This window comes from Haliotis cracherodii, unplaced genomic scaffold (assembly GCF_022045235.1).
Source record: "Haliotis cracherodii isolate W230 unplaced genomic scaffold, xgHalCrac1.p SCAF_10, whole genome shotgun sequence".
NCBI classification, from domain to species: Eukaryota; Metazoa; Mollusca; class Gastropoda; order Lepetellida; family Haliotidae; genus Haliotis; species Haliotis cracherodii.
The window spans coordinates 29,075,161-29,090,859 of NW_027266265.1; the positions used below are offsets into that span (position 1 = coordinate 29,075,161).

Genomic DNA, 15,699 nt, shown 5'->3' on the forward strand with positions numbered 1-15,699 from the left:
TGCGTCACGAAATCGACATTCTGTTCATAAACATGCAAGTGATATGAGAGGTGAAATCTGATTGGTCTGTAGGAGGGACATAGGAGAGGAACAAAACTGGTAATAGCCACTGGTGGCGCTACGATCGAGCCACGAAATTGCAGCCTAGTTTGGCAAGGAAGGGTGGAAACTGGATTTTTATATTCAGTTAACTTCCTTGCCTAGGGAAGATGCTTCATCCCATCTCTAAAAAAACAGTAATCTAGAACCACTGTCTGCCCTTCCAGACTGAAAATCATAGGAACCTTTCATGATAACATTAACCTGTTGTGTCTATAACCTCAACCAGAATTTTATAACGGTTACATAATGCAAAACCTTGATTGATGTTCTATTCACCATACCGATCGCAATTATGTTAGGTGTGTTTCTATTCAAGCTCAGAACAAGTTTACAGAAACGATCGTGCACATTTTCAATATCGGGTGAAGAATGAAATCCCCAAATTCTGATCCGTAATTTGAAATTGGCAATACTTTTATATCAAACATATGAAAACAGACACTAGCTGGGATTGTAGAGAATTTTTCAAGTGTTGACTGTCGTATTCGAACTACTTTCCAGGCCTTTTGTGACAAAGTCTTTTGAGCAAGATACCAACAACCAGAGGATGATAACGTCCTACGTAGACGTTTATAGCAAGGGTCTTTACAATGACAGAATCTCAAATCCTAAACTTTTATAAATATCTAAGTTTGCGTCAATTTCTGTATACAATCACTTTGCATTATTGAATATGAATAGTCAATTTCAATTTATCACACCATAAAGAGAGTTGGTCAAGACGTTTTTGCTGGTCAAGAAGATTATGTCATCTGCAAACAATAAAATAAATAATTCCAATGGGCTTACAACAATTAAAAAAATCGACAATATCATTGATGAAACATGAGAACAAAAAAGGCGACAATTGGCATCCTTGTACCCCACCAGAAGAAGCACTCGAAGAGCTGTGTATTTCATCTAGAGAAATACAGGACTTTACAGATCTCTATATAGTACGGTTTAATCTAAACAATCCACCATTAATACCCCCTTTCCAGAATTTAAAGAGTAAGACATCCCTATACACACAGAGTCGAACGCTCCTTTCAAATTTATAAAAGCACCATACAACCAACCATGCTTTTGAGACAGATATGTATCTCATAAAGTATTATCAATAAAGATATTGTCGGAAGTTTGGAAACCCTTTCTAGAACCTGCTTGCTCATTGGCTATGAAATGTTCCAGAGCAGACGACTTTGTTAGTATGTTACAAACAATATTCGCAAACTTTTAAAATTTAGTGTAACAGGTCTATAATTAGGGGGATCATTTGGATTATCGATCTAACTTAAAAATGGGAAGTATGACGCCGTTAGAACACTGATCTGGATTCGAGGTCACTTATGATTACTTACTGCATTAAATAATTGTAATAACATGTCCAGACATGTAGGTGGGGCACTCATTCACTATAACCAGGAGCTTTACCACGCTTCATATCTCATAGAGCTTGTACCAATTCCCCTAGATTAATTACCGTTTCTACCTCACTTTCGGGGACATCTGTATTCTCCATCAACTCATCACCAATGGAATTGACAAAGTTATCTACAAATTGATAAACAAAAAATAATATTTGCACTTTCTCGTCTACCTAGAAACACTGACTCAAAATGCTTAATCGAGCGGTCAACAGATATACTTTTCAGCGGGGCACAAGTCCTTTTTGCGACTAAAGACCAAAACATCTTATTATAAAGTATTTGTAAAGAAGGCACAAGTTTCCCTTGAAACATAGATCTATAATGATGTGATTTAGTTACCACAAACTCTTTATATAGTATTTACATGCCGGTGTATCAAGCTGTCTATCAACTTTACTGTTAGAGGCATGGACCAACCACCTGCGTGCATCGGCTCGTGCTTCAACACATTCCGTGTCGTACCAGTTACCTCCCCTCTTAACAACATTTCTACACAATTGTAACTGAGATACTCTACAGCCTTCAACACAGGCTGTCATTCTATTTACAAATGAGCTCTTGTAGTACAATTGGCAAGATTATCTAAGAATTCAATTCACTAATGTTACAAACTGGTAAAGTATTCGAGTTAGGATTAAAGTCTATTTTCTGTTCTTCTTTCCAATAAAGTCGAGTTTTTTCTTCACATTACTCATGTATTATTGTAAATTTTAATGAGAGGTATATGGCTGGATCCCATTTGGTTCGCAAACGAAAATTATGAAAAAAACTAGAATATAGTCAACCATAATTTGACCGTTGTTAGCATAGCAGGTGAAAGTACCAATCCCTGCATCTTTACCTGTTCGCCCTTTACACATTCTTGGCCGTGTGAGTTTGAAGAAGTCTAATAGGGCATAGCCTCTTTTATTAATAATCCTATCCTGTGAAGACCTGGACAAGATGATACCATCTTCCACATAAGTAACATCATTATCGATGGGCAAATGTGTGGAATCGTTGAATATGACCACTTTCATACGTTCCTGTCTCCTAATAACTCACAAGTGCATATAAGGAAAATAAATCTAGGTTGTAGGAGAAAGAAGGAAAATACCGTTACAATAATTGTTACTAATCATATTATCTCTATGATCTTAATTCACATGAAGTCGCTGAACTAAATTTTATAATATTGTATCAGTATGCCCAGGCTTGATGTTTTATACTGTCAAATATTACTCCTGTAATAGCGGCCAAGAAAGTTTAGTTCAGTTTAGCTAACTCAGCTAACATTTTGATTGATGACATTCTTTTGGCAGAGATTTCTTCAATCTCATTTAAATCAGATATAAGTTCTCGCCGCCGCTAGACAAAGATCTGAGGATATACCATTGCGGGTCACGTCAGACCGACCTTTCGCGAGCTCGGACCAACCAATGGAATTACTGACATGAAGTCGACATTAGCCAATCAGAAGGCAGCTTTCTCGTGCTTTACGGCACTAATTTCAAATTGGCGACTACGCTTCGGAACATATTTTGACAAACTCTCGCTTAAAAAAATTGAAACCTGAACAAAAGAATATTCTCGAATGGCTACTATATGGTCTAGTTTGTATGGATTCAGCCGTTAAGCTCGTAACTATCTTACGAAATAACCCGTTTTAATGTTTTCGAGGTTGAAGGATTAGAAGTCACATTCCGACAGTCACTTTTATGATCTGGTAAGCGACGCTTTGACTGGTCAGATGAAAGGTCGTTCTGACGTGACCCCTCATGGGATGGCCTCAGATCTTTGTTTAGCGGTAGCGAGAGCTAAGATCTGATTTTATTGAGATTGATATTTCATATGAGTATGGAGAGGGTTTTTGTCGCTTTTATGCAGATGAACAGCTAACTTTCAAACTCAGCTATCTTTTTACAACAGTTAGCTTTAACTTTTTGAGGTTTCCATTATAACAACATTGTGAAAGTTGTATTTTGAAATTTTGGGAATTATTCAAGTCCATTAAGCTTGTAGTTTCCATTGATGCAAAACATAAAGGCACAAATATCCATAAACAATAAACTGTACTGGTGCTTTGTCAACACTCAACAAATACTTCTACATGGATTTATTTATCAAAATAGTATTTGATTTGAAACTTTCGGCACACATTTACAACATTTCAAACATAGTTGGGATCATTTGGTTGCAAATGTATTTCTTTCTTCAATTTTCATTGAACAGTAAGTAATGTGAATATACATCATCCGATGCTGAGTGAGTGTGAGTGTGAGTTGGGTTTAACGCCGCTTTTAACAATATATTCCAGTTATATCGCGGCGTGTCAGCTTAATGTGGGAGGAAAGCCCGAATTGACGCAGGTCTCAGACGTTTACCACTTCGGTGAAACCCACGAGTACAGGTATCGTGCTGACAAACCTAGAAACATAATCGGGGCGAATCGGGATTCGAACCCACAATCATAGGTTTCTGGCGTGCCGAAGGGACGCAACTCTCCACAGCGAATCGCGGCGCCTTAGACGACTGGGCCACCCGTGCCCCCTCATCCGCGAAACTTTTGCTATCTTAGCAAAGACCTATAATTATGTAAGTGTCGTTTTCAACAAATGACGAATGTAAATTTGGCCTCTGTGAACATTTGCATACATTACAATCACTGCAGGGTCTACTAAAAGGAAACTTCAGGCACCGGGACAATAGAAGGACTGGTTTCTTTACCAACCACTGACTGCAGTTTTAGTCCTACCTCGTCACTGGCATGAATACGGTTTGGGGCTTCAGGCGAAAGGAGAGCAGCAGCAATGGGCCAACGACCAGCGGATCCTGGCACGCCAGAGGAGCGAAACTCTACAAATGGAAATACGGCACCTTCGACATCTCACCCACCGTGCGACGTTTGTAATATGGAATGAGAGTGAGAAGTGAGTGAGAAAATTGTTTTACTCCGATTTTGGCACTATTCAAGCAATATCACGGCGGGGACGCCAGAAAAGGGCTTCACACATTGTATTCATGTGGGAGATTCGAACCCGGGCCTTCGGCGTGACGAGCGAACGCTTTAACCACAAGGTACATCGCCTCTTCACTGGAAGTGCAGCATATACATAATACATACATGTCTGTGAACGGTACTCAGTAACATGTATAACCTTTAATGACCATGAACGTTTATGTTAATAGCCAAAAAAGTATGTTTCTGAATGCGAAAATGCGTTGTGAATATTCGTACTGGAACCTTGCAATATTTTGAAATTTTAATCGGTATGTGCTAAATGATCAAACTGTCATGTATGACCCGTTTCATAACGAAGAGGTTCTTGGAAAATCCGCTTTCAGTTTAAGAGAACTGTCTTGGCCTGACATTACTTTTACAATAATTTTCCTTCACTGTATAGGAAACTTCCATTTTCAGTTTGAGAGAACATTCACAAACTAATAACGCCTTACTGACCTACCATGACTTGCAGGGTTGTAAACTATTTTTCCTTTATAGTATATGGTAAACATATATTAAAAATGTTCTGTTTGCTCACAGGAAGGAATGCGAGTCCGTGTGTGCCCCCATCAATGGATGGGATCTTCAATGGTAAGTGACTGTGCATATTTACGAAATTCCCTGTCAGTTTCAGTGTAGAAAAGGCAGCATTTCTTCCTGGTTCAGGTATGTATGTGCTGTTTGTGTTGTTGCTGGGTGATTGATTTACATGAACATATGTACAATATTGTTCTTTGTAATAGAACGCAGCAAACCAAATCACTAAAAACACCCTCATCTTCCAAATCTCGTTATCCCCTTGAAGATCCGGGTTGAGAATAGGTCTTCAGCAACCCTTGCCTGCTGTAAGAGGTGACTGGTATGTTTGTCGTTGGAGGCGACTAACAGCTGACGGGATAGGGTGGTCAGGCTCTCTGACTTGGTATATCCATGTCATCGTATTCCATGATGTCAATCACTGGATTGTCTGATCCTGTGATTCAGACCCCGGTTCGATACCCCACATGGATACAATGTGTGAAGCCAATTTCTGGTGTCCCCCATTGGAATATGGTATAAAAGCGGCATAAAACCATACTCACTCAGTAAACTGGTGACAGCGGCCATTGCACTTCAGTTTGACCTTGAAGCACGTACGGTATATGTTATCACCACTGCATGTTGCATCTATCAGCCTTACGTCTACAATTAATGTGCAGCATGTTTCAACGTTTGACGTATGCAAGTGCTGGACGTTGATTGTATTACTTAGTGCATACTATTTTTTCCTGTTATGCGTTGTACGATTTCAGCCAATCGAAATCACGTGATATTTACATATATTTGTTTCGCTAATTGTTTCACATCACAAAGGGGCGGTGGGGTAGGCTTGTGTTGAAGGTAAGGTGAGGTGAAATGGGGTATATCATCGCGTCCAAGATTATTGCACTTATATAGCGACGTGCATGTACGTGTGTGTGTGTGTGTGTGTGTGTGTGTGTGTGTGTGTGTGTGTGTGCGTGTGTGTGGCTGCTTGTACTAGTCCGGAGTGATGCCGATTTGTAGTGCTAGCTCACTGAGATACCATGCCGCAGTTTAACATGAATACCCCACACAGACACAGTATACTGACTCCGAGCCGACCAGTCCTTGTTTCGGACCCTTAATGCCGAGCGCCAGACAGGGTAACAACAAGTACCAGGCTAGTGTTTAAAGCGTTCGTTCGTCACGCCGACGAACCGGGTTTGATTTCCCACATGGGTACAATGTGTTAAGCCCATTTCTGGTGTTCCACGCCGTGATATTGCGGGAATATTGCTTAACGCGACGTAAAGCCATACTCACTCACTCACTCACTCACTCATTAACTTCGCAAAATAATGCAGTTACATTAACAAACAATCTAGTGATTAACATCAGTAATAGTCGCCTATTACGGGGATCAACTCTAACACGAATCCTCTCGGTTTACGGCCATTTGTTAACATATATGGCGTCTCTAACGAGCTAGGTAAAGTTAAAAAAAATATTCAATATGACTACGGTACTGAAACAAATAGCCATTCATCTATTTCCAAAGAATGCTTGGTAACTGCACATTGGTGCTATGGGAATCACACAACATAACATGTCCAGACTAAATGATACATCAATTTCCCCTTGAAAATCAGATTAAAACAATAGGCATTGCGCATACCTACTACGCGAATGGGGGGCACGGGTAGTCCAGTCGTCCAAGGCGCCACAGTTCGCAGTGGGACGTTGCGTCCCTTGGCCACGCCAGAAAGCTATGATCGAATCCCTGTTCGGTCCGACTATGTTTCTAGGTTTGCCAGCACCATTCCCGTGCTCTTGGGTTTCACCAAAGTGGTAAACGTCAAAGGCCAGTATGACTTCGGGCTTTCCGTGCCGTGATATGACTAGAAGACTGGTCAAAACGGCGTTAAACCCAACTCACTAACTGCTACACGAGTGATGATTGTAAAAGTCCGCATGGAGCCGCAGATGATATTGAAATGAGTGAAATGTAAACACATTTAACAGTCGGTATCAGCTACCTATACATCTATATATTTAAATCATGTGAATATTCAAATCACTACACTTCTTGCTATGATGGGGAGGGATTTCTCGAGACATTCGAGCATGCAACGCCAATTTGTGCATAAGGTTTGATGATACAGTTTGTTGTTTTACGCCGCACTCAGCAATATCCTAGCTATTTGTAAATATTCGAGTTTGGACCAGACAGTCCAGTGATTGACCTCCCGATCCCGTTAGTATCCGTTTACGGCAAGCATGTGTTGAAGACAAAAAATGAAATTCATATCATAGTCATATTGATAGAGAGAGTTCATCATGATACTACTCAGAAGTCCTTGAATACACATTGTCAATTGAAACTCATCGCAATCGCAAGATATCAGGGCTCATACCATATGTAGGAGACACAGCCACTCACTGGTACTGATGCAATTGATGTGGATTATATAAATTTTCAATGAACAAATTATTGAAAATATTTATCAGCATCTGCAAAAATTGCGTACTAAATGTACATTCACCGAATGGATGTGACTATATCACCTGTATGAACTGAAGAATTCTGTAACGGGATATAGTTTGCTATGGGGGCCTGAATTACCAGTGGATATAGTTAACACATGTATGTGTTTACCCAGCTTGTACGAGGTTATACATAGCGTTGTGGGTCAGACGTTCCTTGTATTTTTCCATAATTATCAGGGTTTTTTCAAACAATCGTGCAACCTGTCATACAAGTACTGGAGATTTGTAATTAGCCACGTGCAAAACTTCAATGCGTTGTTTTTTTAAGGCATCTTTGATTAATGTTCACCCATGTGTGAAGAATGTCAATTTAGAGACGGATGCGAGGTTTTTTGGATTAAAATAACACAACAGCGGAAGACCTCCTATTGGGGTTTGAAAGCAACTCGACAATGCCTACTTGTAGTTTACACTCGTATCTTCACCCAACATACACTGTGTGAATAAGAAAGAGATGCTAGATACTGAAGGGCATACATAACATAGGGATATAAATTGTGACCCGCAAGGAGACAGTCAGACGGAGCGTTGGCACACAGCTTCCTTGTCCACCATGAAGATCACTGTCGCTCTCGTGGCGTGTTGCCTTGCTGAGGTCTCCGTTGGATTTGTCTTTAAACCACGTAAGTTAGAATCAGTTACTCTTTCAAAAATATTCAACCTGCATCGAGAAGGCCTGAAATTATTGGAGTTTGGTCCGGAAAACCAGTGATTGAAAACATGAACACTCCAAGCCATTCGGGTACGGTGATGTGCAAGACACGGATCTCTTGACTGCATTTTTAGTCTGCTCGTGCATCAAGCGTGGAGTCTTGTGTTCCACATCTGACCGATGTCCACACAGGGAGGCTGCTTCGTTATTATCACTCATATATACATAAACTCCAAATCTCCAACTTTTTAAACCATGTTTATGCATGTTCCCAAATGAATTACAAATACTTCTGCCCTGTTTACTAATTTTGACGATCGGTAAATGTTATAAGAAAGTAACAAATCAAAAGTGTGTAAGTTTGGATTGCGATCTCGAGCATCCAAATACAGTATGTTGTGAAATAGAGGAACACGATTGGTGATACTTTGACAGCAGATGTATAAAAGTGTTTACTGATTATTTCCTTTTCACCAAACATATCATTCTTTTCAGCCTAGTTTTGTTTCGTCGAATCCGATTTTCAAATGCATGCTTTCTTTTGCCAGTCTAAATCTGACAACAGTTGAACGTCTTCTGCTCTTGTCCCATTGGACTTTGTCAACCGTTGACTTCATGTCAATGGTGTGTTTTGCTTCGAGGTTCAGAGACTGCTCTGAATTTATGATAGATGGTTATTTTTTTGCCTACAAGGAAACAGTTATTCATCGATAATACATTCGTTAATACGAAAAAAGATTGTTCAAATTTCTTTCTTTTTTCAGCATGCGAGATACAGCAGCATACATGCTATGATATGAGCGAGTGCCCACCGGGTACCCAGCCTTTGGCATCCCTCTGCCTGAATGACTCCCTATGTTGTGTTGGAACTCCAAGTTGGTATATCCTTATTCATCCGTACAGGAATCAGAATCTGACTATCCTTATTTTATCATACAAACTAGATGTGACTGTGCTTATACAGGATCCCGATCACTATCTGGTTGATTTATGCGTTTAAACTTGATATGTCGAAGAGGCGGTGAGGTGAGGTGAAATTGGGTTTAACGTCGCGTCATAGATTATTGCACTTATATAGCGACGTGCATGCATGTGTGTGTGTGTGTGTGTGTGTGTGTGTGTGTGTGTGTGTGTGTGTGTGTGTGCGGCTGCATGTACAAGTCCGGATTGATGTCGATGTATAGTGCTAGCTCACTGATATACCATGCCGCAGTTTAACATGAATACCCCACTCAGACACAGTATACTGACTCCGAGCCGACCAGTCCTTGTTTTCGCCCCTTCATGCCGAGCGCCAGACAGGGTAACAACAAGTACCATCTTTAAACATCTTTTCCTTCCGCTCTCCGGGCGGACGCTCTACCACTAGACCACGGAGGCGGTCCCTGTCCAACAGGCAATAACCACCCATTTTTTTTTATCTATCCTCACAGTTTCTTCCAGACTGATAATTAATGTAGCAAACGTGTTAAACGAACAGATTGCCATACTCGTCACTATATAATACAGTCAAATCTCGTTGTGTCGAACTCGGATGTCTTTGTTGTCTCGAACATACCTTTCATTCCCTGCGAGTTTCTTTTATATTTATTACCATTTATACTCTGGTCTGTGGAACTGGATGTTTCGAAATCCCGGTTGTCTCAAACTCATTTGGGAGTCCCAAGTATACAAATTAAGAATAAAATCAGTAACAGTAACTTCGGACACTGCGCCTGTATAAAGAAATGTTAACTGTAAGGAGAACATATGAGCAACTGTTCGTGAATATGAATAATCGAGACCCGCATGTGTAGTCTATAGGCTGTACACAGGATCAACGCCGCTTTTAACAGTATTCCAGTTATATGACGTCGTTGCTGCTTAATGTGGGACGTTTAGACGACTTGACAACACACTTGCCAGAGAGATTTGATTCACATTGTCTTCTCTTTGTCTGGCAGCTCCACCCCCATGTGGTATACTGGTGACTCCACGTGTCCTCAACGGAGATCCGGATAGTGCTGTTGAGAACCCATGGCTCGTCAAAGTCATCGACAATGGTACTGGAGAACTAGTCTGTGGGGGTGTCCTCATCGACATGGCATGGATTGCCTTTGATGCCTACTGCGCAACAAGGTTGGTGCTATTAGTGACTGAGTGAGTGAGTTGGGCTGAACGCCACTTTTAACAGTGTTCCAGTTATATCACGGCGTGGCAGCTTAATGTGGGAGGAAAGCCTGAAGTGATGCAGGTCTCAGACGTTTACCACTTCGGTGATACCCAAGAGCACGGGTATGGTGCTGACAAACCTAGCAACATAATTGGGGCGAACCGGGATTCGAACCCACAATCATAGGCTTCGGGCGTGCCCAAGGGACGCAACTCTGCACAGCGAATCGCTGCGCCTTAGACTAGTGGGCCCCCCGTGCCCCCCGTTGCTATCAGAACACACATAAAGAAACAATGTACGGAACAATTCAATTCGGGTATCTTTGTGGTGTAATTATCCCGCCGAAGGCCCTGATTCGATTTCCCTTATGGATGGAGCCTATTTCTGGTGTCCCTCCCCGTGCTATTGGTGGACTATTGCTAAAAACGACGTGAAAACAAACCCACGCACTATACATTTCTGTCTCTGTTGACTGAGGAATGGGGTACCAAGCAGTAGCAATTATTGGTTAAATGAAATAATAAAACCTCGAAGTAGTTTCTGCTGAATTGATTGTGTAATTATGTTGAAAAATATGAATTTTGTGTATCGTTACGCAGGTATTACCTTTCCTCACCAGGCGAAAACAGCTTGTGTGGTCTTACAATTTGACCGAAACGTGTATGTTTAAAATGATAAAAATAGTATAATAAAGTTAAACGCATTGTACGTTTTTCGTGATTTCGACACATGTACGTGCATTTCGCATGTCTCATCTACGAATTAAGTGAGTGAGTTAGTGACTTAACGCCGCCTTCAACATTGCTTTGGTTAAGAGAGAGAGAGAGAGTGAGAGAGAGAGAGAGAGAGAGAGAGAGAGAGAGAGAGAGAGAGAGAGAGAGAGAGAGAGAGAGAGAGATTCTTTATTTCCTCCAGAAGTTAATCCGAAGATCATACATAATTAATCAAACGTATTCACACAAACTCATATTACCTGTACATATATACAATACAAGACAGTAGCACCAGTGTCATGCCATTCACACAGTACAAAAGGTTAGATCAGATGACATAATCAAGGTAAGGCTTTAGTATAAGAACATAATCAGAAAATATCAGTATAACAGATTCCCATGTAACTATATCAATACATTGTGAGAAGTGAGTATCAGCACCAAAGAAAAATGACAACATAGCTTCTTCATCTTGTAATTCCAACTGGACATAGGTTTCAACATCAAGCAGATCAATAAAAGTTGAAAACAGTTCATTTCTTTCCTGCATTTCTGTTTGCAGTTGTGAAAAAGCTGGAGGCTGCCGTGTGTTGATGGGGAACTACGATGCTGCGGTAGAGGAACCGCAGGAACAGCAAAGGAACCTGGCTGCGGTGCATCTGCATCCCGATGTCCTCTTCAAAACAGCCGACCAATACGATACATTTTTCAATACTAATCCAGAGGCTGTTCTCAGTAAGTCTTGTAATGTATTTATGAACGTGACATTCGAACGTTTTTATTATTACCCAGTCAGTGTTTTCCACAGTGTTCGCAATGAAATATGTGTCATTTGGACTGTTTCCACTTTCAGTCAACAACGTGGCCATTGCACAACTTTCTGCTCCTATAACTCCTTCCGACAGAATCAACCGTGTGTGTCCACCCTCAGATGTGTACAATGTGTTCCGATCACCACGAAACTGCAAAGTAGCTGGCTTCGGATATACAGATCAAGCAGGTATGAAAGTAGCAAAAAATGTAGACAAAATGGGAGTCCTTATCAAACTTACTTATTCAAATCATTCCTAAATTTGACACAAAATATGGAACACGTTAGGTAAGCAATCTTGACAAAGCATTTTTAATCCGTATATCTGTTTAGATCTATGCTTTTGGTAGGTAAACTGATATCCAAAGAAAACTTTGCCATAGTTATAAATCATTCTATTCTAGACACAACAAAAGATAGATGCATGAAGTCATATGTATTGAAAATATCAAAATCTCAACGAAATCAGCATATAAAATGACAGTCATATAACATCCGATATTAGCATGGCATTTGCCCGAATTGAGGTGAGGTAGAAAAAACAATCTTTATTGGAAAAAGGACACACGTCAAAAATCGCTCATGTTCAATGACATGTCACATTAATAGCGTGTATTAGTCCCCCTGCTTACAAGACATAAAACTCTCCGGTGCACAGAAAATGTCAGTTACTGATGACGTCACGTAGGAAACGTCGCCATTTTCTTGAAGGGCCTGGATCAGTTCGTGTCGGTTGGCTGGAGGATGTGATCCTGTGTCCTTGTAATTTGCAATAACGCCGAAACACGCATCTGTGGTTTGGGAAGGCAAATATCATTAGGAATAAACATTGTATTTAGAGAGCCGTGACTTTTCATATTTGCATCTTTATCCGTATGTGACCCCAACGGAAACCGTTTTTATCCGTTGGTATAATAACACTGATGAGAAACCTACCCATAATATACATATATATATATACCTACCCAAAGAGATATATCCGTACCGTACAGAAGGCTTTTTACTTCAGAACAGTGTACAGATTACATTTATGCAAAACTGGTAACTCACCATTTCTCTCTTATTATAATCCCTAATATTGTATCTTACATCACCTTTGATAGTAACAGACTTGGCACACATGCTAACCAAATTTGGCATTCTTACCCATAATCTAAAGTACAAAAAAGAGTTGATATAAATGAAACTATATACTTTTTGATAGCTGTTGTTAAAAGTATCCACCCACTGTCCAAATTGTTTATATGAATTGTAATCTTGGTCATGTGACCTCCAATTCTAAAAAAGGAGAGAAGAAAGAGTGAACAGATTACATTTGATTATTTATCTGTTTTGTGCATTCAGAGACTACCAATCCTCAGGTGTCCGGGGTCCGTCAGGTTGTTGATGCCGTCATCATTGATGATCGCACCTGTGAGCACATCCGAGGGACGCCTCAACCACCGACAACACACTGCGGCGTTTTAACCAAGACGGACACGGGGATTTGTCGCGTGAGTGGGGTCTGGCATTTAAAGTGAAACGAACAACTTTCCTTTATTTGGAACGGAATTGTTGCAGGAATCTTGTCTTCTGAAAGATGTAACAGATGTAAAGAGTGTGAGAAATGTATTTTTTGAAAAAACCTCAGGTGATATTGATATATGAGATATGCCAAAAAAGTAGGAGGTCATGAAATATTGATGTTATGACGGGTCGTGAGAAGAAAGATCAGCTTTGAAATGAGTGTCAGAATAAAACCGTTTCGTTACCAAACCCTAACGCTCCAACACACCCGAAACATAGCAGGATATACAGTCAACTACGGTTGAAACTAACTGACAGATATAACGAAATGGTTTTTGGATCCCGGCCACGTGCCTCAGTTTATTGCAACATGACAATAGGTGATGGCTCTGTATTGTTGGGGCGGGATCACTATGACTGCCAGTGCACATTGGTTATGGACCGTTTTCGCGTCATGCTGACCTACGTCTTTCAAGACGATAACGCTCGTGGCCACCGTGCATGTATGTACCTCCAGCAGCCAACCATCGCCAGAATGCAATAGTCGGGGACGTGATGGGGATACATGTACGCCGACATCAAAGGCCATCCGCTACTTTTTCTAAACTATTAACACATTTCCTTGTCTGAATGAACAATTGGATTGAAGAAACGTGACACTCTAATTGCACAGTCCATCTTAGTATTGACGTAAGTGGCACTACACCCATCTCACTCGATAATTTACTCAAATTATTGGAAATTTGATTCGGACCAAGCCAAGGTGTACAAACGAATGTTTGACCAATCGTTCATGTTTTACAAACACACCCCCTGTCACCTTTCATGGTCGCTAGCACCCTCAAAATACACCGACAACATGTTCTGTCGAATATCATGTTACACATAGCCCTTCCTTTTTCTAAGCCATCCATGACCATTCCATACCTCTTTGCATTTCTGTATCATCTGTTATTATCGATTATCCTCTGCTTTGTTTTAAAGAGTATATATTACATGACGTCGAGCAGTTTTTGAGTCACGGGTGACCCAATCATCTAAGGCGCTGCAATTTGCTATGCAAAGTTGCGTCCCTTGATCACGCCAGAAACCTAAAGTTTGATCGTGGGTTCGAATCCCACTATTCTGACAATATATTAAACATGTGTTTATGAATCAATATCAAATAGTGGGCACCATGGGGTCCAGCCGTCCAAGGCACCACGATTCGCTGTGCAGAATTGCGTTCCTTAGGCACGCCAGAAAACCTATGATTGTGGGTTCGAATCCCGATTCGCCCCGATTATGTTTCTAGGTTTGTCAGCACCATACCCGTGCTCGTGGGTGTCACCGAAGTGGTAAACGTCTGAGACCTGCATTACTTCAGGCTTCCCTCCCACATTAAGCTGACACGCCGTGATATGAGTGAAGTAAATGTTTCAATAAACCCAACTCACTCACTCACTGTAGCAGTTTTAAAATAAGTAAATCATATGAAACTGCTTTGGGAACAGTTCCAGTGTACATAATGCATAATGGTAAAACAGTATGCGAGAACGTGAACACATCTTATTAATAAGGGCATGTGGTAAATGTACTTCAGGGGGACAACGGAGGTGCTTTAGTCTGCCAGAACGACACTTCCAGCTTCTGGACAGCGGAGGGAATCGTGTCCCACTACACCAACGGCAACGGCGCCTGCAGTGATCAACTTTTCATCTTCACAGACATTTACGGAGCGTGGGACTGGATACAAGACACAATTAACGGCGTTTAAGCCCATTATCGACACCACGAGCTTGAATACACCACGTTCCCCAATCCCCCGTGAAGACATTCGGCCACAATGCTGTGGGGTGTTAACGTTGACACGCATATTTTAAGTCAGCAACATAAATGAGGTCATGTGTAACAGACCTTTTTGCATAAGATTTTTTTGTACCCTACTATTGGCTGTTTTGTTCGAGCAGTATGTTGATCCAAAGGGCGTAGCAAAACGCTTTTTGTGAGTGTCGTGTTTGTATCTGGAAGCTGATTTGTCGGAACACGCTGTTGGTTAAAATAGCTTTTTACCACATCGCGGCCGTATGTATCAACGGGAGATGTAGGGTATGCTGTTGCTTTGAAATAAAATTTGCATTTATATTATCGTATTGTGCTGCCTTCCAAGCTAATATTTGCATCCTAATAGCAAAACACAAATCTCAGCAGACACTTTTACACTAGTTTCCTACACCGGTAAACACTGCCACAAAAAGTAACGATTGTTGACTCCGGAGTCTTCTACTAGAAAAGGTGGCCTTGTTCGCTGTGCAGGATTGTGTCGCTCAGGCGGACCGGGATT

At 40.9% G+C, this 15,699-nt stretch overlaps 1 protein-coding gene across 1 annotated transcript; it reads left to right on the plus strand.

Moving 5' to 3' along the window:
• Positions 1 to 7,960: 7,960 nt before the first annotated feature.
• LOC139448597 (chymotrypsinogen A-like) lies at positions 7,961 to 15,498 on the plus strand. The gene is made up of 7 exons (XM_071230163.1): positions 7,961 to 8,165; positions 8,959 to 9,069; positions 10,138 to 10,312; positions 11,622 to 11,794; positions 11,913 to 12,059; positions 13,215 to 13,363; positions 14,959 to 15,498. Exons 1-7 carry the CDS (start codon positions 8,096 to 8,098, stop codon positions 15,130 to 15,132), a joined length of 999 nt encoding a protein of 332 aa, XP_071086264.1. The 5' UTR covers positions 7,961 to 8,095; the 3' UTR covers positions 15,133 to 15,498.
• Positions 15,499 to 15,699: the final 201 nt, after the last annotated feature.

Bases quoted from the DNA above. Each gene is read 5' to 3' on its own strand.
- LOC139448597 (XM_071230163.1), top strand. From the start codon at position 8,096: ATGAAGATCACTGTCGCTCTCGTGGCGTGTTGCCTTGCTGAGGTCTCC. The intron at 9,070-10,137 runs GTTGGTATATCC...TTTGTCTGGCAG, and splicing joins ATGTTGTGTTGGAACTCCAA to CTCCACCCCCATGTGGTATA. The intron at 10,313-11,621 runs GTTGGTGCTATT...TTCTGTTTGCAG, and splicing joins GATGCCTACTGCGCAACAAG to TTGTGAAAAAGCTGGAGGCT.